This window comes from Lampetra fluviatilis, chromosome 11 (assembly GCF_964198595.1).
Source record: "Lampetra fluviatilis chromosome 11, kcLamFluv1.1, whole genome shotgun sequence".
Classification (NCBI taxonomy): Eukaryota; Metazoa; Chordata; class Hyperoartia; order Petromyzontiformes; family Petromyzontidae; genus Lampetra; species Lampetra fluviatilis.
In genome coordinates, this window is record NC_136285.1 from 4,862,452 (window position 1) to 4,885,911 (window position 23,460).

General features: G+C 43.9%; 1 protein-coding gene across 4 annotated transcripts in view; it reads left to right on the forward strand.

The window, feature by feature from the left end:
- LOC144934738 (SLIT-ROBO Rho GTPase-activating protein 1-like) overlaps nucleotides 1–23,460 on the forward strand; it is a 212,778-nt gene that overhangs the window by 122,233 nt on the left and 67,085 nt on the right. For all 4 annotated transcript variants that reach the window (XM_078860826.1, XM_078860828.1, XM_078860827.1 and 1 more), the window contains exon 7: nucleotides 9,420–9,641. In XM_078860826.1, coding sequence (XP_078716952.1) covers nucleotides 9,420–9,641 — 222 coding nt within the window. The remainder of the gene's footprint in view (nucleotides 1–9,419; nucleotides 9,642–23,460) is intronic.

Sequence of the window (23,460 nt, forward strand, 5' to 3'; positions counted from 1 at the left end):
AGTATTTATTTGTTGTTGTTGATTGTGGTGTGCTGAACTTTAAAGGTTCTGCTACTGATGCTCCTGCTGTTATGGAGTGACTCATGCAGCCTGCTATGGCTGCGGGGTTTGGTCGTACATGTTATGAATTTCGTTTGCTGTTGGATTTGAAGCACAGTTCCTATGATCAATGTTACATTGTTTCTGTGGCTTTATTTTGGTGATTTTGAGGACGGTTTGGTCTGGCCATGTTTGTTTGTTGTAGTACAGAGTTGGCCTGATAACTTTAATCTACATTGTCTTATGGTTGTTATTGTTTGACTTGCATCTCACTGGGATTTTTGCACACAGCGTTGAAATGCGGTGTTTTTTCTGGAAGACTTTGCTGTTTTTACATGATTTTTCTGTTGCGTGTAGTCACTTAAGATGTTTCTTGTTCATGTTTTTGTTTTGTTGCGGTTGCACCCGAGTCAAGAGCCGCATGGCTCACAGGGTTATACCTAATAAATGAAACTGATAACTGAAAATCACGGTTGTCGGAATCACAGCATCAGAGACCCAAATTGCTGAACAAAATGGCACCATTGAATATGCAATCGATAACAGTTGATATATTTATTGAATTGCAAGGTTGGAAGAAGCTGGATAAAGAGCCCGCCATGGAATGACTGCACGGTTGATTTTATAGCCCTCCCATCACGGAAGTGTGGAACTTTCATCTCTGCGCTCTTGGGGATGGTGCATCGGGATCTATGGATGAAATCTGCCTTACAAGTGTAAATTATTATCATCGTTCCAATGTGATGCAGTGCAGTAATTCCTCGCTTCACCCGGTTTTCGCTTAACGAGGCACTTTTCAGGAACGCATCAAAGAATGGATCACTGTAATCCTCGTCAGGGTTAGGGTTAATGTGGTAAGAAGACAGCATTGGTCATTGCTAAGGCTGGACCAGCCCCATCATGGGAATGAAGCACTCCAACCAACTGGCTCTGGGGATAGAACGTACAGTAGACATTAAGCCGCCCCCGTGTTCATTTTTTTTTACGAGGAAGACACACTTGGAAGGGGAGGGGTCATCCCATAACGTTTACAAAAGTGCTTATGTATTATTGTTATCAGATTAGGTATGGTCGTGTAGGCACATGCATGGCACATAAGTGATGGCTGGAGGATCCAGGAATGCTTCTCACCAGGAAGCCCAACGTCTGAATCCCCTTCTCGCCCGCCCCCCTCGCCAAGAAATACATCTCAGACAGAACATCTCATTTGCACTGCAGCCCTGTTGAGAGTACAAGGTCGTATGCCACTGCAGATAACGTGTTACAAAATGTGTATGCTTTTGTCTGCCTGCTGATGTGTTCACATTAATATTTGAAAAGTATGAAGGATGTTTTTTTCCTCTCCACTGATAATTCTACAAGCAGTTCTGTGTCTTCATCCGATGACGAGGCACTGCGGCAGAACGCCCAGCTCACAAGTTGCAGGGTTGTGAGTTCAATTCCCGTTTCGGGGGCAGTTTCGGCCCCGTCGTTTCTCCGGGGTCGATAACATGGGCACTACTTGAACGCTACTTTGACCTACAAAGAAGGGGCATTGCCGGAAACGTTGCCTATTGTGTTTGTTTTTTGTATACTTTTAGGGCAGTGTTATTCAACATTGTGTCGGCTTTTTGCTTCATACATCCGCTCGTGCCCCCACTGTCAACACAGTGAATATTTCGCCAATTTGTGGAAAGTCAACCGTGCTTGTTTTATATATTACCTGGTTCCCGCCATGGGAATGTGGAATTTCCACAACCCTTGGCTCCAGGCCACAAATGCAGATGAGAAAGACCCCCTTACTCCCCCCCCCCTACCCCCTCCCACTCACGATAGCAGAGAAACACTTTGGCTTGCCTTTGTGGTTTCGGCGGCGATGCGATGTGTGGCGTGGGCGGCCGTCTCTGGTGGCCGGTGATAGCCTGCCGCCCTCGCTTGATGCAGCTGTGCTTGACGCAGACATTAATTACAAACGCGTGCTGCCACGAGAGAGCTGCTGCGGCTCTCGGTTCGATGATTGCTTGTGTCTGCCGTGCATCCCTCCCGCCCCCACCACCCATCACACTTTGCCTTTGTCATCTCTCTGCCTGTCAATCCAACCGCCCTTCCTTGGTTTCTTTTGTCGTGTTTCTTCTCATTGTTGGCGTGAGTGTCTCTCCCACTCTCTCTTTCTCTGTGCGTGTGTCTGTTTCTCCGTCTGCTTCGGTTTGTCTCTGTCTCCTTCTGTCTCTGTGTTGCCTTCTGTATGTACAGAATGTGCATGAAGTGGCAGTGTTGTAGTGGTCAGCACTGCCACGATCCCTGTAACTCAGGTTCCAAATCCTCGCTACGGTTAACACCACGCGTAATAACGGTGATCTGAATGGGAGCTGTGTTTTCTGCAGGTTGACTCAGTTTAGAATTTGTACCGAGTGTGGTGTGGAACAGGCATTAGCACTGGGGATACAAACGTGGATGAGCGAAGGTTCCAGCCACACCACCCCTTCACGTGCCATGCGTGGCTTAATTAAAAAAGATATCAGTATATATACATAAACAAGGGCACTTTTCATGTTACATTCTATTGCACAATCCTGCTATTGCAGCATGCATGTGTAAGACTTACACAGCCATGTTTTACAGCCCCTATAGGAATGGAACTCTTGATTAAGTAAGCTCGGAGAGTTGTAACAGCTACAGAAATGTTTCTTTTCAATTGCTCGAGTCTCCCGCAGAGTGGATCAGTGGAGCTTGTCTGGCACTGAAAGTAAGCGTATTTTATGATCGGGGTGCATCGCGTACTTTTCAAAAAACTCAAAATTGGAAAATGTTGTTACATTATTTTTTCACTCGCCACCCTTTGCCCTCATTCTTTCCTCCCGCAAGCCCTCCCCCAAACCCTGACCTCTCCTTACCCTGCTGTCTCTTGTCTCTACGGCCAGCGATATGGAAATGTGGTATTCCCAAATCTCTTGGGCATCCTTTGGTCACGCTGTCCCAGAGGGAGACAAATAATGAATTGATGTGCTCATCTGACTTGAATTCAAGATGCGTTTTGCAGTCTCACTGGCACTTTATTCTTTCCAATTGACCCGTGGCATCTGAAATGAGAGTCATTCGGAGGGGATGTTTATTTAATGATTTTTTTAACCATCGCACCATGAATGCTGAACCCTTATTGTATGTAAGTTGAACTTGTTTTGCACCGTACGTAGCCAACCGTGTTCATTGGAGGTGTGGGAATGAGTGTCAGTCTAGGCCATTAAATACAATTAATGAACTTTCCTGCCAGATATGTACATTAGGTAATCTCAAATTATCCTGCCATGCATTCATCCATCTTCATGATTGCGTTGATTCTTTTGTTTGGATATTTTGTCACTGTTTGAATGGGTCTACAACTCACTTATTTTTTTCTCGTATTACTTAAAACACATGGACATCATGGAAATTCACTTGAAACATTAACTTTCATTGTATCTGGCCAGAAGGCCCTCTTGACAGGGCACTCGACTCACACGATTGAAACTTTTGAGTTCAAATCCTGGTCATGGATTTAATCGGCCTGTTTTTTTTTTATGAATCCATGTTGGACCAATTAAAATGAATACTTCATTGTGGGAACTATATATTTTGTCTTCCCTGTGGGGAAACTGTCCTCCGCCTTTAGAAAATGGATCTTCTGTTGCTGGTTCAGAGCCGATCCCATTTACTCCTTTTATCAGCGGGAGAGTTGGTTAAACACGTAGGCTTTCGCGACCAACATCATCCAGAATATGTTTTTTTGGGGTTAGATCGCGTTTCTGGGTTTCGCCAGTAATTACAGCTAGCTTCATCAGGCAACAAATCTGGCTGTCTGCCTGATGATGCTAATTGTAATTACTGGCGAAACGTACTCAGATTGTAAATGTTGTGGATTTGCTCTCCAACACACCGTAGTGCTGAACTAGTAACGAATTGGCATGTTCTGTTTACGTGACAAACCTTACTAATTGGCTGTGTCGGGTGGTGGCGGGTTTAACGACGCATTTACATTTACGTGATCCAACCCACAAAACCTCAATTACAGCGGGAGAGTTGCATTTATTTACAGTTCAGCTATGAACAAAATGCAACCAATTAGGTAATTGAGGAAAAACAATTAAGGGGTGGGTGTTGGCCCATTGGTTGAAGACTGATCGTGGCAAACTCTTACAGCTCAATTGGACTTTGCAGACCTTCCTCGTTGCCCTACTTTGCCTTATTTACCCCGACGTTTTTCCCATCAAATTTAAAGTTTCGCGACACATCACGTATTATATGTCTCACTTTGAGATGTATCGCTCTCCCAGCCCCTATATGTAGTGAGACCTCGCAGTCCAAAGAGAGACACGGTGCTTTTATTATGAAAACATTGCTTGCTCGTTCCACTGCTGAATAAAGGGCCTCAACTAGAGGAAGCTCTAGAGAGCCCCTGTAGGCGGCATTTGACCTACTCTTACACGCTGGCCAGACGTCTCGGAAGAGGCGAGAATACCCATACTCTACCGCGCCACACGTGAACCTGCCCGATCGACTAACTCTGGTCGGAATCCTTGTGCACTGCTGAGTCGGCAGCGGTAGGGTGTTTATGAACCTTGCAACATACTGTCATTGTGTAAATGCACATAGCTCATGCACATCTGATTTACACTTACGGTCTCTTTCGCTTACGTGTGTTGATGTACACTGTCATGGTGCGCACATTTCCCGTGACATCTATGAGCATTTTCACGATGTCCTTTGTGGGGATTATAACATCTCGATTTAGATGGTTAATGTGCAGACGTGAATTACGATTGCACTCTCGTCACTGATCTTTTCGTTCACAGCTCAGAAATGCTGAGGGATTGCATTTGTAAGATTCTTGAACAACCGTTTGATGCATGCACTTTGAGCCAATTCTTTTTTTTGCTGTTACAGCTGCATTACACCGAAATGAGTCTTCCTTCTGTGTCTGTTATGTGTTTCTTTGTTTCGAAGGTCAAAGAGTTTTTTTTTCAATACGTATTTGTCTCTGTACTAAAAGGCATGTGTGATCTCATATGCGGTCTCTAAACTTGTGTCCCATTAATCTCGCTGGTGCTGCTGCTGCTGCTGCCTTCACGACATCAAACACAGCTTCCCTTCTCAGCCGGCCACCGATTTGCGCGTGGGGAGCGAGTGTCTCTCCCCGTCCTGTGCTCTTTCCTCAGTCCAACACAATCATTCCCATCCTGTCCACACTGCCTACTCAATCACTGTTTTAGTCTTAAAAGCTGGTTTCATCCATATTGCATGTTATCGATTCTCCTGAACAACCCTTTTAGGCTCCCTGCCCAAGTCTCTCACATGTGTATTTCATCTTTATTCATTTGTGGATGCATCCGTGTATGTGTTACCTTGGCCTAACTCGGAGTATCTGTCACTGCCTCGGGGACATCATTGCTCATGTAAGCATAGAGCCACTTTGGCTTTAACTCTTATTCTATATTACTTAAACATACCTTAGTATTTTGACGATAGATGCGGGGAGGAAACGTCTGGAGTTGCTACATTGATGGAGGAATTCCTCCGTCAATGTAGAGACTACATTGATGGAGGAATTCTACTACATTAATATACTCAAACGTGTATTGAAAAAGCATCTGCAGTGGAATTCAACTGAGTGGAAATTTGACAGTCATCCAACGCCCTGACAAATTAATTCCAAAATAAACATCTGTTTAAAAATCATATGTTTTTTTTATGGAACAGCTACACTGAGATTACATGAAGATATTACCAAAATGCATATTCGAAGGGGATTCAAGCAATGTGACACTGCCTCACTGCAGTTCAAACTAATAAACCCCACTGAGCTGTATCGCTCTTTTTAAGAAGCGATCTGGCCATAAATGAAAGCTCAGCAAAGTCGCTTATCATGCGGACATTTATAGCAACCAAATAATCTCAACGCATATTTTTATATGTGGAGGGAAACCCTGGAGGACCTGGATAAAAATCCACACGACCACGGGGAGAACATGCAAACTCCAAATATACAGGGTCAGGATCGAACCCATGATCTCCTGCGTACTAGGCAAGGTAGGTAACATCTCGCCACCCTGCCACCCCAAGCATCAATATGAGAATCTGTTTTCCGAAAAGTAGATTGGACAAAAGACGAAACTATCGATTAAATTACCTTAACCTTCTCATATTTGCTGACGCCATAGCCATTACCAACATGCGAACAGTAGTCAAGGCCACTTAACCTTAAATCAGCCAGTCACAACTGACAGACAATCTATACTCTACATGGGCATATAGATTAATGTGTTAATGTGTCCGGACAATGGCAGGCCCGCAAACCAGGTGATTCAGATTCACATAAATGCACTGTGAATTGCCATACAATGGTAATTCAGAATTCTCATGGTGGTGATAAATACGTTATAACGCATTTGGATTTATAGAGCGTCTAAATGCAACCGCAGCTCAAGATGCTTCACGAATAAAATATGACGTGCATTACGGAGACCATGGGAGAAGGAGATTCATATCCTTTTGTATCTAAGGTGTGAATGTCGGTGTTTCATAGTCATTGGTAAAAGGACAAGAGGAATTTCTTGAGCTTGGATGTGAACAGGGGCAGAGTTGACAGTTCATGTACAAAAAAGCCTACAAAGTAGTTATCATTTTATAAATCATTGAAGGATGATTGGTTCAGTCTTCTCCCATAAGTAATTGAACTCACGTGCTTACGATTGCGAGTCGGTCTGCCTTGCACAATCCAGGCTTGTGCCGTTCTGTAGGAGAGGTAGACCAAGGAAGGTGGGAAATTAAAGAGAGCGCTGCTTTTTATTTAGTAGGTATTTCCACTACATCCTGGGGCACTTCAGATTCCCGTGTGTAAATGGTCAACCCGAGGCACTCGCCGCCATCAACATAAATTCAAGCCAAGGCCCTCCATGGGAGAGGTTCCGCTGACGATGAGCAAGTGAAACCGCATGTGCAGATGTGGCAGCAGCAGGAGGCAAACATGGCTAAGCTCACAGCACCCGAGAGTACACGTCAAATAGCACACACGTGTGTGTGTGTTTGTACACGTGGGGGAGCGACAGCGTAGTGGTTAGCGTATTGTGCTACGAATCTGGTGAGCTGATTTCGGTTCTCGTTTGTGGTCACCATAAGTTGCAAATGTGAAATATCTCAAACAGTCCTGGGCCCTTCCCGAAGGTCGACTCGGTCCCAAATGAGTACCTCGTGCGCTATGTAAACATCAGCAACTGGGAAAACAAAGGCGGTCAAGTGTGGGGGTTGCCACACTACCCCATTCCTGTATTGTGCCGGCCTTCATTGGTGCTCACTGACAGCACTTGCCCCAACGGGGCGCACGTGTACGTGTTACGTGTACATGTTACGTGCGTTCAGCGAGGACTTCCGTTGGAGCAGGAGTTGAAAAGTTAGGAATGGCATCGCGATGCAATTCAGTGGGACGTCTGTTTGTTTGTTTCACATCTATGAATCTTTAATATCATTATCGTGATCGTTATTGTGACTGTCAACGGGGTTAATGGGATGCCATTTGTGATGAGCACCATCATCCACCCTGGTCGCTAACCTTGAGAAACCGCCACTCTGCTATGGGTCTTGCTCTCCCGCCCTCCTCCACTCTGCACACAGCTACAATCGTTTACTTTCCAAATTGTGTTCTGAACTTCCAAGCTGCTTGCCCCCTATCTCCATGTGTGCACTTACACTGAAGTACCAGAAGCTTATATTGATGTTATTTTGTAAAAATGTCAACTGTCTGATCATGACAGGAGCATAGACATCATTCTTAAGCACGAAGGACTGGTATATTTACTACATGAGGCCAGGCCTTCGAGAGGGATTTCCAAATGTATAAAATTATACATGACATAAGTAAATATGGAATTGCTACTTGTTGGACCGTGTAGTTGAATTGAGCATGATTTATTTTTTATTCACACAGGTTCCGAGAAACTTTTCTTCCAATACATTTTTAGCATGAAAATAATAAGTCCGTAAATTACAATGCAGAACGCTTCAGCCAATGTGCTGCTTCCTGTCCATATCTGTGACTCTGTGTGCATATTCTTTATTGTAATGCTGCCAGCAAATGGCAGGGTACTGTCCATGCATCTTGATACTGCTTAAAGGCAAATACATCTTAAAAATACTTACAATGTTCTGTACCACACACAAACAGATTTAAATTTTCCTACCTGAAATACTTGCAATTCAAAATGCAATACTCATAAACTTTAAAGTTTATATTTTATTTTATCTGGTGTGAAATATGAGCCACATGTTACATCAAAGGTGCATGTCAATGAAGGTAAATTAGGTGTTGTATTGCATTTGATGTGGCATTGTATAAACAATTATTTTAGCTCTAGATTTTAAGCTTTCGTGACTGCAAGGATTCATATTCTTAGGTTTTTTCGGTAAAGTCACGAAACGTCGTGATTTTTTATTTTATTTTATTAAAAAATCACGACGTTCGGAGGCAACACAAGACTTGTGTTGCCTCCGAAACGTCGTGATTTATTTATTTTATTTTTATTTATTTTGATGTTTTACCTACGTGACTTTACCGAAAAAACCTAAGAATATGAATTATTTTAGCCTCACATAGTGCATACTGGTTTTTTGCATTTAACATCATGACAACCAACTGGCATTGTTTATGAAGCTGCATGCTGCTGACGAGACTGAGTGATGTCAAAACCTACTGACAAGTTGCCTTGTTTCTGCAAACGATACCAAGAAACATTCATCTGGGACGAGGCAAGCCTGGTCTCTGATTAATTAAATGTTATTCAGTATAAATTATTTTAACAAAATCCATCAATCATGTACACATTATTATCGTTTATTTAATTTAGTACTCCTAATGAAACATTTTCACTGGTAGATTAAAATGTTCCATAGCATTAAATGTATTTAGAATTAGCTGAGCCTTTACAAGCCGATGTGTCATTCGTGGGCACAGGGTTTTAGCATGCTTGGAGTTATTTCCCGCATTCATGCTGAGCAACGAAGTCTCCATCAGTGTGTATATTCTCGTTGCCACTCGCTGCTGCGCTGAAGACAATCCAGTCTCGCGAGCCCTCCGCCGCATCTTTAACCCAGTCAGTTCTCAAGTGTGATAAGGCCCAGCGGTAGTATGTATTCAACCTGTTGCAGGAGGTTCACAGTTCGAATCCAGTGACCAACCCGATTTGTTTACCTTTCCTATACTTTGCACTCCTGTCGTGCCTTTGTATTGTTTGTTATTTGTAGCGTTCTGACCCGCCCCCTACTGGATATCTGTGAAAAAAAGAGCTTTACATCTCATCGAATTCGTCCAGTCGAAATAAATATTCTCATTCTGATTGTCACGCCCTCGTGCTCTGCTGTGCTCGGCTGTGCAGTGCTGCGACCTGGGCTACCACGCGAGCCTGAACCGCGCGCTGCGCACGTACCTCTCGGCTGAGTACAACCTGGAGAGCTCACGCCACGAGGGCCTCGACGTCATCGAGAACGCCGTGGACGGCCTCGACCCGCGCAGCGATAAGCTGCGCTTCCTCGAGACCTACCACACCTTCTTCTGCCCGCCCACTAAGTTCGAGTTTCAGCCACACATGGGGGACGAGGTAATTCAGCATCGTGCAGTATCTTCAACCCCAGTAAACACCCCCCCCTCACCGAGATCACAAGACTGTGTTTGTTTTTTCTCTGTGCAGGAGGTTTTTTGCCAAGTGTGTTGCGTTTAGGGGGCAGTGTTGCTAGGTGCCATCCCGATTTAGCAATTCGTAGGCAATTATTCATGATTTAAATGTTCCGCCATGCAGAACAGGGGGAGAAGATCCAAACGCCACACAAAAAAACGCCCGAGTCTGAAATCGATCCCAGGCCCTTGGTGTGAGGCACAAATACCTTGCCGCTGGTGATCTATATATATTAAAGGGAAATTTGTGAATGTGTGTCTGTTCGAAATGTTTAGCGTACTTCCCAACATGCAGCAAACTTGAAATTTGTCACGTGGGTAGCTTCCAGACTGTACACAATGCAAAATTTTGGGGGGGGGGGGCGCAATAATGGATATATTTTGCACGGCAAGTGAGCGGTGACGTCACATCTGTGATGTCACCCGCATGCAGCAGCGTCACGCAGTGTGCCTGCTGACGTCACGCATCCTGCCCCCCCCCCAACCCTCTGCGTCGACCGTGTATCCCGCACAAATGCGTGGCATAGCTGTCCCGATTTTCGAAGTCAACGCGATTATATTCAGCTCGCTCTTAAATATAAAGCAGAAGATTCATCTGTTTGTGTGAAGCAGCAAAAACTCTCGAACGCTGAGCTTTGACGTCATGAAATTTGCACAGCTGATGCTGTCTGGAGTTTCTAAGGGAACGCGACTATTTTCAGCTCGCCACGTCATTCCCTTCCCGAGTTGCCTAAATCGACCTTACGTGTAAGTGGGTTAAGGTTGAATTTCCTTCAGTGAAAAACATCCGATTTAGTGAAATTTATTTGTTTCGGCTTTTTTATTTCTTGCAAGCATACATTTTTCGGGGGGTTTTTCAGTGAAATATAAGGGAATATGAAATTAATCCAAGACAAGAATCCAAGTCCCGGGCGAAGCCGGGTAGTAAAGCTAGTCTATTAATATATAAAAGCACATATGAACTGAACTATGACCACATCTACAGAAATGTTGTGAAAAATTAGAGAATTTTGAGAAATTTGGCAAAAATTGCTCTTGGTGGCTTTCACATGGTTCCACATTTCAACAAAATTACTTGCAGGGAAAGATTTTATCATAGCAGTACGTGATCTGTGCTGTGGCTAAAGTGATTTGCTGAACAATACAAATACTTGTTTTGGGCAGGTCTTAAAGCCTTGTTTCATCAAGGTCTCATCATTGCATTGTATGTTAGGCCATGGGTTTTTCGATAGCATAGACAGCTTAAATCCTCAGGTTGTGTGTCAACTCGGATTGCTGCCAACAGAAAAAAACTGAACACATTCTGCCAATCACACCATCTTCTTCGCTGCACATAGACAGGCCAGAGAAGTCGACTCAACCCATGTACTGTTTTATTTTTAAGGCGGTGTTCTCGACGAATTTTTTGGTATTCTTTTTATATGTGTTATTTGTGTTTGTGCACCACTGCCTACAGGGTTAGTAAAAAGAGTATCGCTTTGTTGGAGGTCAAAAGCTCCTGTCACATTGAAAAACTGACCCTCACCGGATGAAATGGAAAAAAAAGGCCAAAAAAGCAAAAAAATTCAACTTTATTGGAAATGTAATTTGCATCTTTATATAGCAGGATCCACACAACACTATGTCATGTTGTAACATAGGAAGCCAGCACATCTGTTGGCACGAATTCAACATCCCGTGCATGCATTCCCTGCAATTAAAACCGCCGTTTGTTTTGCCAAGTGCAATTAGATGATTGTGTTGAGTGTACTCATTGAAACATCTCCACATGGCCATGCTGGGAGAGATCGCTGTAATTAATTCCTCAACAATTGACACAGACCCCCAAGACCCAAAAAAAAACACGCGAGAAAAGAAAAAAATAATTTGTGTTCTGCGCGTTCTCCATTAGCAGAGTATATGTTATCGTTGTAAAATATCTGTTCAGGATGTGGACCTTGTGGACACGTGTTTTTCGATAGGTTTGCCTCTAGTTGGCGTCGCATTCAGTCCGAGGGGTGTCTTGCAAAAATTATGGATTTGGCGGTAATTTTTTTTGGACCTGTCAGCTTTGCCATATGGTAATTGTTATACTTTTCCTCTTTAGCGATTGACCTTACTGAACGGTATCGTATGCTTGCCTTTCATGGCCTATTGTGGTATCCCGTGCATGCGAGAGTGTGTGTGTATATATACAACCCGAGATCGATTCCCATTCACGGCCAACACCAGTGACGATTAGCTGGGGGGACAAAGGCATCCGGGCGTGCTGCTGGCTACCTTCATATGTGCTCGCTAACAGAACTTGCCCTAACAGTCTGTTCAGGCTCTACGGGGGATCTTTGTCTTTGTGCGTGTAAAACCACACACATAGCCTGCCACAAGTGCCATGGTGATGTCGCTGCCACTTTATGGCGAATGCCTGTTATTTTGTATGGAGCTGCGTTGTCTTGGTTAGGATATTGTGATATTATTCCAGCGAACTGGACTCAATTCCCATCCATGAACATCAATGGTCAGTGTTTACTGAATGTTATTGGCCTCCCATGGATTGGCTCAGCCTTAAATAAGTGCCTGGTGCAGTGTGCCATGCTTATCTCATGTGTCTATGCAATTGTAGGGGGCTGCTCCCTCGGAGTTATGATTTTGGAAATCCAGCTTTGATTACTGGCCATATATATCACCAGTGGCAGCTGGCATGTGAATCTTTCGTGTGCCTCCCCTAAGTAAACTGAATGTGACCCTGAAAACAATGACAGTATGCTCCAGCCGTAAAATGTTGACCTGTCATGTACAAAAAAATTACAGTAATTATGGTAATGTTTAGTTTTATGCAGTATCATTCATACAAGTAGCTTTTCACAATCGCTGAGGAACTGGAGACATGCTGGAAGGCAGCCTGCTGGTGAGGTGACATCAACGACAATGTGTGGCCAGGTCGCTTCTGAAAATGAAACTCGTAGCTCAGTGGGCTTTACCTGGTAAAATATAAATAGTTATTTTTTTAGTGATTTGCTTAGCATTCCTGTACTTTGCACTCCAGCCCTGTTGTTTTGTAATGACCCGCCCCTACTGGACATCTGTGAAAAAGAGCTCGATAGCTCATCGGATTAATAACGATCCCGACTATGATGTTTTTAGCCACACATACATATATACATACAAGCAAATTCAAAATGCTCAACTTGTTCAGCCCTCTGCAATGATGAGCACCTTACTTGTCGCACTACAAGCTGTGTCTGTTTACATTGAATTGTTTGAATGGATATAAGCGATTTCCAGGCGTTCGGAAATTCATATTCGCATGCACTATCGCGTCCTGTAGTCGTTGCCACGCGGTTAAGAGAATTCTAGCCCCCAGATGAGCAATACAAGTTACCCCTCCTCATATAACAAGAAAAAAAGCCGCTATACAATGCCACATGTCCATACCTGCCCTGCATTCCTTTTTACCAACAGGGTCTTAACTCAAGGTCCATCAAGCACGCTAATTCAGGTCATTATGCTTGAGTTCTGATTCTAGGTCTGTCATCACCCACTCAATTCTGGGCCCTGTTGGTCCTTAAGCGCGTATGCTTATCATAGGTCGTGGTGGCAAATGTGGTCCTGACAGGCAAGTTCCGTTTCTAAGGGCCTTGGTGCAACTTATGGCCTTAATCATGGTTTTGCTACGCTAAATCTTCAAAACTACTGATGTAGAGCTTAAGTCTTTGGAGAGTTTGGTGATCTGAAGCATGTGATGTGTTAAAGGTCACTGCGTTCTCCCTGCCCGAACTAGTTCTGCATACTCCATGAGCAGCCCCAAAAGCACTTCCGTGTGGCAAATAGGTGCTTAATAGCTATGATTGTAAGTGATTCTGTGATGCATTTTTTACTGTTAATCCAGCTCATAGGTGCTGTGGTTAGAACACTTGACTCACAATCAGAAGTTTCTGGGTTCAAATACCATTTCGGAGACGAATCATTCCGTAGAATTTGTACCTTTTGGGTGAGAGTTTAAAAGTGGTTGTCCTCATGAAAAACGATCCTTGCTATAGGAATGTGGAATTTTCACCACTGCCTCACGGCAGCCACAGGGAGTGAGTGGTCCCGTATTTAACTTTGGAGGAGGAAGAAGACGCTTGGCCTTGACTTTGATTGCTGCACCTCGAGAACAATACACAGGTTAAAGACCTGTGTTAATGTTCAAAAACGTATGTATGTTGAACTTCTTTTGCACTGCACGTAGCCAACCCTGCTAATCAGAGGTGCGGAGGAAGGACAACAAACTAAACACAAATGGTAGTTCTAAATAAATTCGTTTTAAATCTAGATTTAGAAGTGCATAGCTCCAGTGGCTTCCTAATATCAGAAAGAAGAGCGTTCCACACGGCCGCAGAAGCGCGTCTGAAAGCGCGCGATGCGGTGACCGTTTTTGTTTGATGGCTCGCCAAAAGCCGCTGTTGCGAGGATGACCGGAGTTCACGTGATGGTTTATGCTCCTTGATGAGATCAGCAAGGTGTTGTGGTTCATTTGTGGCAAGCGCTTTGTGTAATGAGTGCGACCTTCGAAATTTTTCAGATTAAAGACGTAGTATGCAGATATTCTTGGGTCTTTCGGTAAAGTCACGTAGATAGGTTCAAAGAAAATATAAAAAAAATAACAAAAAACTACGACGTTTCAATCGCAACACAAGCGGTCGTCTTCAGGAAAAAGGGGGGTTAGCTTCCAAGGCAAACTGTTTATAAGGGTTTGAAATGGGCGTAGCCCAAATGTCAGCAGCCAATGATAATGTAAGTGGTGGGCAGCCAACCTGACGGTGGTTGGTTTTCCACCAATCAAAGGGCTGCCAGGTGAAAATTAGCATGTTAAAGAGAGATTAGCATGTTAATGGGAGATCGCAGAGCCGCAACCAAGGGGTTGGTGCGCGAAGTGACTGTGAAAGCGCAAATTTGAAATGGGCGTAAAGCACAACTAACATCGGAAAGTGGTAGGATGTGAACATCATAGCCAATTATGACTTAAACTGGTTGATAACATCCTTCCAATGCTTGCTCAGTTTGTATCCATCTTCTCGGTTGAAATTGTGTCTGTGTCTATAAATATGGATGGCTTCATGAACGAATTTTTGTTGATACGTCTTAGAAAAATCAATTTCGTGTGAGCCCACCGCATTAAAACAATGATCAGTCATGGCCGAGGTATTGGTCCTACGGTGTTTCAGATCTGCCTTATGTTTACGAACACGGTCCGAGACATGTCGATAAGTTTCCCCAATGTAACTACTGCCGCAGACACAGCTTAGTTTGTAGACGCTGGGGTATTGCATGTCAGGGATCACATTCTTCACAGATGTGATCAGATCACTAATTTTATGTACTGTGTTAAATCGAACCTGGATCTCTGCTATGAATGACAAGGTGATGGTTTTGATTGGGTCCTCAGATGGTTCTTTCCCAACGGTTTGGGTGATAGCTTTACGGATTGTGTAGTATGAATATCCATTCATCTTGAGCTTGGTGTACGTGCTCCAGTTCGATGGCTAAGTGGTAAAGATTGGAAATACAACGTGCTCTATGGTGTAGAGTTTCGATGAGGGAATTCTTCTGGTATGGATGGTGGTGGGAGTCAGGTTTTAGGTAGGCATCCCTATGGGTGGCTTTCCTGTAGACAGTGTCTCATTGAGCCATCTGGTCTCTTTTCGATTAAAACATCCAAGAATGGTAACTTGCCATCCTTTTCCACCTCCATGGTGAATATGATGGCTGGGTGTATGGAATTGATGTGGTTGAAGAATTGGTTCAGAGCTGGTCGGCCATTTGGCCTGATGGCGAACGTGTCATCATCGTATCTCTTCCACAAGGACGGACGTCGAGTGGATGCCTGGATGGCATCTGTCTCAAATATTTCCATGAAAACATTGGCTACAACTGGAGATAAGGGAGAACCAATTGGGGTACCTTCAACTTGTTTGTAGAATGTACCATTCCAGGTAAAGTAAGTTTTGGTGAGGCAGTGTCTCACCAGGGCTGGTACATCAGCATTCAGTCCTTGTTGGACCAAATCTTCAATGATTGCAATGGTGTCAAGCACAGGAACTTTGGTAAACAAAGAGACCACATCGAAACTAATGAGCAAATTACCTGGAGATAAAGAGATATTTCCTTAATTAAGGATACCAAGTGAGCTGAGTTGAGTACAGCTGAGGTGGTCTTACCAGTGAATGGTTGTATGGTCTCAGACAGAAATCGGGCCAGTTTGTAGGTGGGTGAGTCAGTCAATAGTGGAGACGATAGGATGAAGGGGTGTCCCTTCTTTATGGATTTTTGGTAAGCCATACAATCTGGGTGGTCCATCAGCAGAGGGTTTTAAGGAAAACCGCTTGGTTGGTTCGATCAAAGATGTCGAATCAGTGATGATATTGTTGGTTTTCGTAACGAGGCTGTTGGTGGGATCTCTTTTAATTTTGGTATCGCTACCATTATTAAGTAGGTCCTGAATTGTGTTATTGTATGTGGTTTTGTCTATGATAACTGTGGCATTGCCCTTGTCGGCTGAGAGGATGACGATGTCATCTCTATTTTTTAATTGAGAAAGCTCAAAGCGCTCATCTTTACTGATGTTGCTAATAGATGTCTTAGCGTTTTTGAGGATTGCAGCGATTTCCGATCTTGCCACGTAGTATGCGGATTAAAGACATAGAGTATGCAGATTAAAACGTCGTGTTGACTGTTAAGTGGGCTTGGGTAGGACGCATCGTTAGAAGGGGTGATGGCCGGTCAGCACGAATAACAGCAGAGGGGGCAGTCAAAGGAGGGACTAATGCATCCGAGGGGACATCCACCACAGAGACGGAGCAACGAAAAGAGCTCCTTTGCGAGTGCTCTGTGGATTGTTGCATCACATGGCCGTGAGAGGTGGTGGCAGCTTGGGGAGGTCTTCATCCACCAGTAGCTGCTGATGATGATGATGATACATGGCTGAGGAGAGGAATGCGCAACCATTCAACTTCCTGCCTCAGTATGGATCCCCTGGTTAATTCGGCTTGCGAATAACAAATGTCCTCCTGTGCCTCGGCACTTCGGACGCATACTCCGTTTCGTGGAGATGTCATAACAAAATAACCCCAGCAGCTATTAGTCACCGTCCTATATAAGCAAAGGCCCTTATGAGACGGATTATACGAAAGCTCCAATGTAGTTGGGTAGAGATAACAAGACATTGGCTTCGAGCAGCCCTGATGATAGAATGGGAAAATTTATTCGGGACTTTGTTTTTGTATTCCCGTCTCCCTTTACCGATGCACTGTGAGTAATGGTGTTCTTGTGTGCATGCAAAAAAGAGATAATGTTATTTGTAGTAATAATAATGAATATCATGTTATGTATGAAATGACTAGGAGGCAGGTAATTATAATATAAGCCAATTACTCTTTAATACTTTAAATTGTCACGTAATTATATTTGGATAAACGTTCCCTATCTGGCCAGGTGACATTGTGTTCAGGGTGGAAGGTCGTTAGTTCAATTCTTGGTCAGGTATTGACTTAGCCCAATGTCTCTCTGAGGTTGAAACAATAAATCTGTCTTTGTGGGAGGTCAGCAGTGGTTATCCTCTAGAGAGGGTGGTGCACACCACTGGAATCTGGAAGTTTCATCATCGGTGTCGGGAAGCTTAGAATCAGAATATTTATTTATTCTGGAGGTATCCGATGAGCAGTAGGAGATGATCACCATCTAATGCTTGCTTGAGCATGGAGTTGACTTTTAAATCATCACATGATTCATTCAGACTTATTTACAACTATAGTCATATTCATTGAGGGAATTAAAAAGCATGTACATGAATAATATTAACTATTAAATTAGCCAGGAAAACCTCAAATAAACTGAAGTCATTCAGGAAGCTCCTAAGGGGACAATTGGCCGATTACTTTGCAAGCATTCTGTTGATTTTGCTGAGTATCTTTGCAAATCGGCAGGTTCACGTCTACAAAATCGAGGTGCGAGTCCCTTCTCGAAACTAATGTGGGTTGGGGCTCGTCGCCAATGGCGGCCCAGATTCAGTGGTAGAAATTCTGCATTCCTATGGCAGGAAGCAAATCTCTCCGCATGGAAACAACCCGGAGGGCATTGGCAACACTGCAAATAGCACAGCCCCCGCCGGCCTGCGGGCTGTCGCGGGTTGTGGCTCCGCCGTGCGAACATAATTAGGGTCCCAGCAAGACGAAGAGCCTTTTAATGAGACTCGCGGTGACCCCGTAGGTCACAATTCAAGCGGGCATTTTCATTTCCTCTAAGGTGGCTGTGATTTAGAGATTGTCAGAACCTCGCAAGACAAATGAGAATAGCTGTTGCTCTCTATCATACCATCCCCCTGTGTACGTGCACATTGGTACGAAGCTGTGTATATACACACACGTAGTATATTGGCTGGGATATGACTGATTTATTATAGCAGCAGAATAAGATTACACATTGTGAGTTCAAGTCCTCGCCAAGATCGATTCAATTACGTTATCTTCATCAAACATTCACCAATGCAACCAGCAGCATCGCCGCTACCATCATCATCAGATATTTGTGACCATCTTCATTGCTATCAACACTATTATCATCATCATCATAATTCCTCTTTTGGTAAAATGTTTACTATCTGGTGAGGCCTGTAGCAATTGATGGAAAGTTAATTCATTCTGTTGTGGATAGACTAATCCCTGTCATAGAAATGTGGAATGTTGACAGCTGGCTGAAGGTTGGAGTTAATGTAACAAAAATACAGTAAAACCTTGGATTGCGAGTAACTTGGTCTGCGAGTGTTTTGCAAGACGAGCACATTTTTTAAATAAATATTAATTTGATAAACGAGCGAGGTCTTGCAATACGAGTAGTACGTATACGCTTTGTCTGCCGAGCGTCACGTGATCACAACTGATATACGAGTGCTTTGATATACAGTGCTGCCGGAACGAATTATGCTCGCAATCCAAGGTTTTACTGTATGCATATCCAGAAAAGTACCACTGTACAATGTACAATGCAATATTTGCAATGTACAAGATTTGTGCAATGTATCTATAAATATTTACATTAAAATGCATATCACACGCCTATGTCAATATGTACAAGGTCGACATTTAGAGGTGTTCCAATGATAGAAGTAATTGCGTTTTAATGAACCACTTGAGGCAAATTTTTTAATTACATTTGGTTTCTCTTGTGATCAAACCTGTACAAGATTTTTCGTCAGAGCTTTCTTAATTTGGGTTCAGTACTGCTGTATAATGTGCAGCAATAATAATAACCTCTAACTATGTTATCAGTATTTACCCAGCAGTTAATTCGACGAAGCACCGTATGTGTTATTTGAAACAAATACATACCTTCATAATATGGAATTTATTGTTATTAACACCGAATGTAATTATACCAGCTTGCTTCTGTTGCCTAACGGCTTACAGCTTATTTACAACTCATAATATTTTATGTTTGCTTCAGTGACTATCACTCAAATCATTTGGTTTAATGAGGCATGGCAGCAACACATAATTAAGCTGCCGTGCTGCCAAGTCAAAGCATGCTGGACCCGGGAGAGAACAAGAGCTCCTGCTTTCAGTTGCCGGTGAAAGATAAAGGTGCGACCCAGCGTTTGCTTGCTGCTGCCACTGCTGGCATGAAGGGGCCTCCATCAGAGAGGCTCCGGATCGGCGATCCTCAACCGGGGAGGGCAATGTGGATCCGCAGAAAAGAAGTAGAAGAAGAAAAATAATATCATTACCAAGGAAATGTACAATTTCAATCGGCTAGTAGCATGTGGTGATGGTCCGCCAAATGTTTGGAGGTTGAAAAAAGGGGGGTCCCACACACTCGAAAAGGGTTGGGAACCCGCTGGCCCGGAGAGCCCCGACTCGCGCACACTGGCCGGGACATCATGAAAGAGTTGGGAAATAGCCACCATACTCTTAGTTCTTTCGGTAAAGTTACGTAGGTAAAAAATGTAATTAAAATTAATAAAAAATTTAAACAATGAAATCATGACGTTTCGGAGGCAACACAAGCTTCCGTCTTCAGGTGAAACTGTCACAGCAAAAAATCTGTACAAGTGGAGAGAAGTCCCAAGAGGTACGACCTTATATACTGGTTAAGGGGGGAGGAGCCAGGAAGGGCCGCGGGAGAGGAGAAGTTGTTCACTTTTTTACCTACGTGACTTTACCGAAAGAATTAAGAGTATGAATCCTTGCAGTCACGAAAGCTTCAAATCTAGAAATAGCCACCACACTTTACCCCAGCACGCGCGAACCTGCTAATTGACGAACTGCGCCGTTACCCATTTATTCTGCTACCTGCACAGAGGTGCGGGAGATTCAAGAAACGTGCCTGTGGTTTCAACTTGAGGCACGGGGAGATTTAACCGGCAACCTCTGGGTTGCAAATGCAATGTACACGGCGGTCCAGATGTCTTGTGACCCTCCAAATAATCGACCCCGAACATTTTTTTACCCTTTGCATATTCATTTCTGTTTTAAATTAACCTTATTAAAAAATACGTATTAAGTTTACAGATTAAATGGGGGGGGGGGGGGTCATAAGATATCTGGACCACCCTGTACTAACCATAACACCAGGGCAGCATCCAGTTCAATTCCGTTTCAATCATGGGACGAGTTTATCCATCCACATCACCTCCTCTCAGCGGAATGTGTATGCTCCGGTATGTTGAATGTCACTCTACATAGCAATGGGATGAAATATTAAACCTAAAAGCTTTTAAAGGTTGTGAGTTCAGATCCTGTTCGGGGAAGTGTCTCGTGTTGATACAATGAGTGAAACTTGTGTGCAGAGTCAGCAGCGGTAATCCTGTGGCAGTATTATGACCTCTGTTGACTTGGCCCCATCATGTGAATGTGGAATTTCCATCATCGGCTCACGACCGTGAATGGAGAGAAGCGCCTCCATTATGCTCATCTGCATATTGCGCATTGTTTTTCTGTAGTGTGGTTCAGATCGGCGTTGAATTTAGTAATTTGCAAGTGCTACATTAGAACCTCTATTAAGACATCTGGCCAGTGTGGAATAAAGGGCCATAAATATCCTCTAGTGCAGTGGTTCTTAACGTTTACTGAAGCCTTGCACCTCTTTGCTCCACAATCGTTAACACAACGTACGATGTTAATAAATACATAGGTTTGATGAAAGAAAGTAGTTGTACTGACGTGCCCATGCTTAATTTGCATGTCGATTATTTCCCTTCTAAAAAGATCCGTCCATTTCTCGCACCCCCAGAAAGGGCATCCCGCAACCCCCAGGGGGGGTGCGTGCGCGCCAGGTTAAGAACCACTGCTCCTCGTGTCTTCTAGGACTTTCTCGAGTTCCCTCTAGTGGAGAGGGCCTTAAGCCAGCAGCGGGGTGAGCAAGCAATTGCTGGGCTGCACCTTGTCGTCGCACTTGGACTACACTGGAGGGCACCGATGAGCATTGTTGATCAGGGTGTTTGTAGTACAGCTGCTACTAATTTGAAATTAAATTGCTCAGAAGTGTGTGATAATTTTAATTATGGACACTCTTACGGCTTTAATAGCTGGACCTCGCTGGCCGGTCACCTGATCACTGCGCTAGCTGGTCACGTGACCACTGCGCATAAAACTCCTCTCACTTTTTTTTTCATGCACGCATATTGTTACCGTTGATTATAAACATTTAACCTTGGTAGTTAACATGCCTACTTTGTACGGTGTAGTCGTTGAATCCGCAACCACTCTTATGCAATTTTATATCTTAACAACCTGAATAATTGGACGGAATTTAACCATTACTTATTTTTCAACAAATTAATTTTGAATTGATTTATGTTCCCTGTTAAATTCTATGTTACTCATTTTATGTAATGAGTAGGCCAAGTAATTCATTTGACCACAATAGGCATATGATTGGCTTTTTCAGTTCAAGAATTGAGATTGACACTTAGATTACTCTTAAATGGTACCACGATCTTTAATCATCATGAAGGGTACATGATATAGAAGAGGGGGTGAGCCCAGGACTGGCTCAGATTATCACTCTCCACTGATGTCAACCAATGTTGGTAATCAAACTCAAGTCACTGGGTTCATGGCAGAGTGTGCAAACCACTGCGCCACTGCTCCCTCCCACGCAGATATTAAATAGAAGAGATATGTGACTCCTGCACATTAATGTTTTGCTGTATCATCATTCATATATGGCCACTGCCTTCTTCAGTGACAGTTTAATAATCCCATACCTTGGCAGTGAAACTGAACACGTTTGAAACTGGTGCAGGCTTGGCTTTGTTTAAACAAATGCTACTGGGAAACATTAATCCAGGAGGCCTTTTGGCCGATGGATTAAATGCTGTTTCCTTTCCTAATGAAACAAAATCCCCTTACCTGTTTATTTAATTTTCAATTTTCTCTTGTTGGGCAACCTCCCAAACACTGCACTGGCTCAACCCTACTTAGCTTCTCATTTCATGAAGTGATCAGACTCCAAGGGTGTCATGGCTGCAGACCAAATCACAAGCTCTCTCTTCTTCCTTCCAACAGCTGCTGCCCATTGCCCATGTACAGGATGCAAAGTCTGCCACTCAATTTGTTGGCACCCCTCTAACCCCACTGAGTCCTCGTGTCCCATTAGATCGTTTCTTTTCATCAAATCGATCACAGCTATGCATTATGGTAGGTGTCAAGCAGTCTGTGTATGGAAACGCGGTTATATGTGCATGCGTGTGGGTGAGCGGTAGCACAGTGGTTAGTCTTACTGCGCTATGAACCCGGTAACCAGAGTTCGGTTCCTGATAATGACCAACACTAGTGACGATTATCTGAATTGGTCCTGGGCCTCCCCTAGGTCGACTCATCCTCAAATGAGTACCTGGTGCGATGTGTAAACATCGCCACTGGAGAGACAAAGGCAGCCTTGCATGGTGCTGGCCACCCACCCGTTCGTGTGCCATGCCAACCTTTATAGGTGCTCACTAAAAGCACTTGCCACAAACGTCTGTTAAGACTATTAGGAGATCTTTGTCTTATTGCAAGTGTGATGAGGAGCGGTGGCGCAGTGGTTAGCTCACCGTACTACGAACCCGGTGACCCGAGTTAAATTCCTGCTCATGACCCATAACAGTGGCAAATATTTTAACCAGTCCTGGGCCTCCCCTAGGTCGACTCATCCTCAAATGAATCCTTGCAATGGTGTGTAAACATCATCACTAAGGAGAGACAAAGGCAGCTGAGTGTGGTGTTGGCCGTGCCATGCCAGCCTTCATAGGTGCTTGTTAAGAGCACTTTCCCCGACAGCCTACTAAAGGCTATACGGGGGTCTTTGTGTGCGTGTGTGTGATGCGTTCGCATTAGCATTTTAATGAAGTGCATTTTAACTGCTGGGAAGCGGGCAGAAAAATGCCCGACGTTGCCTGCGCTACTCAGCCCTTGATCGCCACCTGAGACCAATTGTGTGACCAGATGTCCCCCAGCAAGGCTAGCGGGAGACCGGCGAAATTCACCATGAAGGAAAAAAGGCTTTGGATCCTTTCTTTATCGTAATCATCACTGCCATTAGTGACACGGAAATCAGAAAATCAGCTTCGTGGTTTGTGAACTTAACTCACCCCGATGGTAGGAATTTCATGGCAGGATAAGGGAATGCAACTTGGAAGTTCGGAATAGAAAATGGCAGGAAAGTTTTATAGATGTAATCATGGAGAGGGGTTTTTTTGGGTAGGGCACCTGTCTGGGATGATGGAGGAGGGCAGGTTTCCGAGACAGGCACGC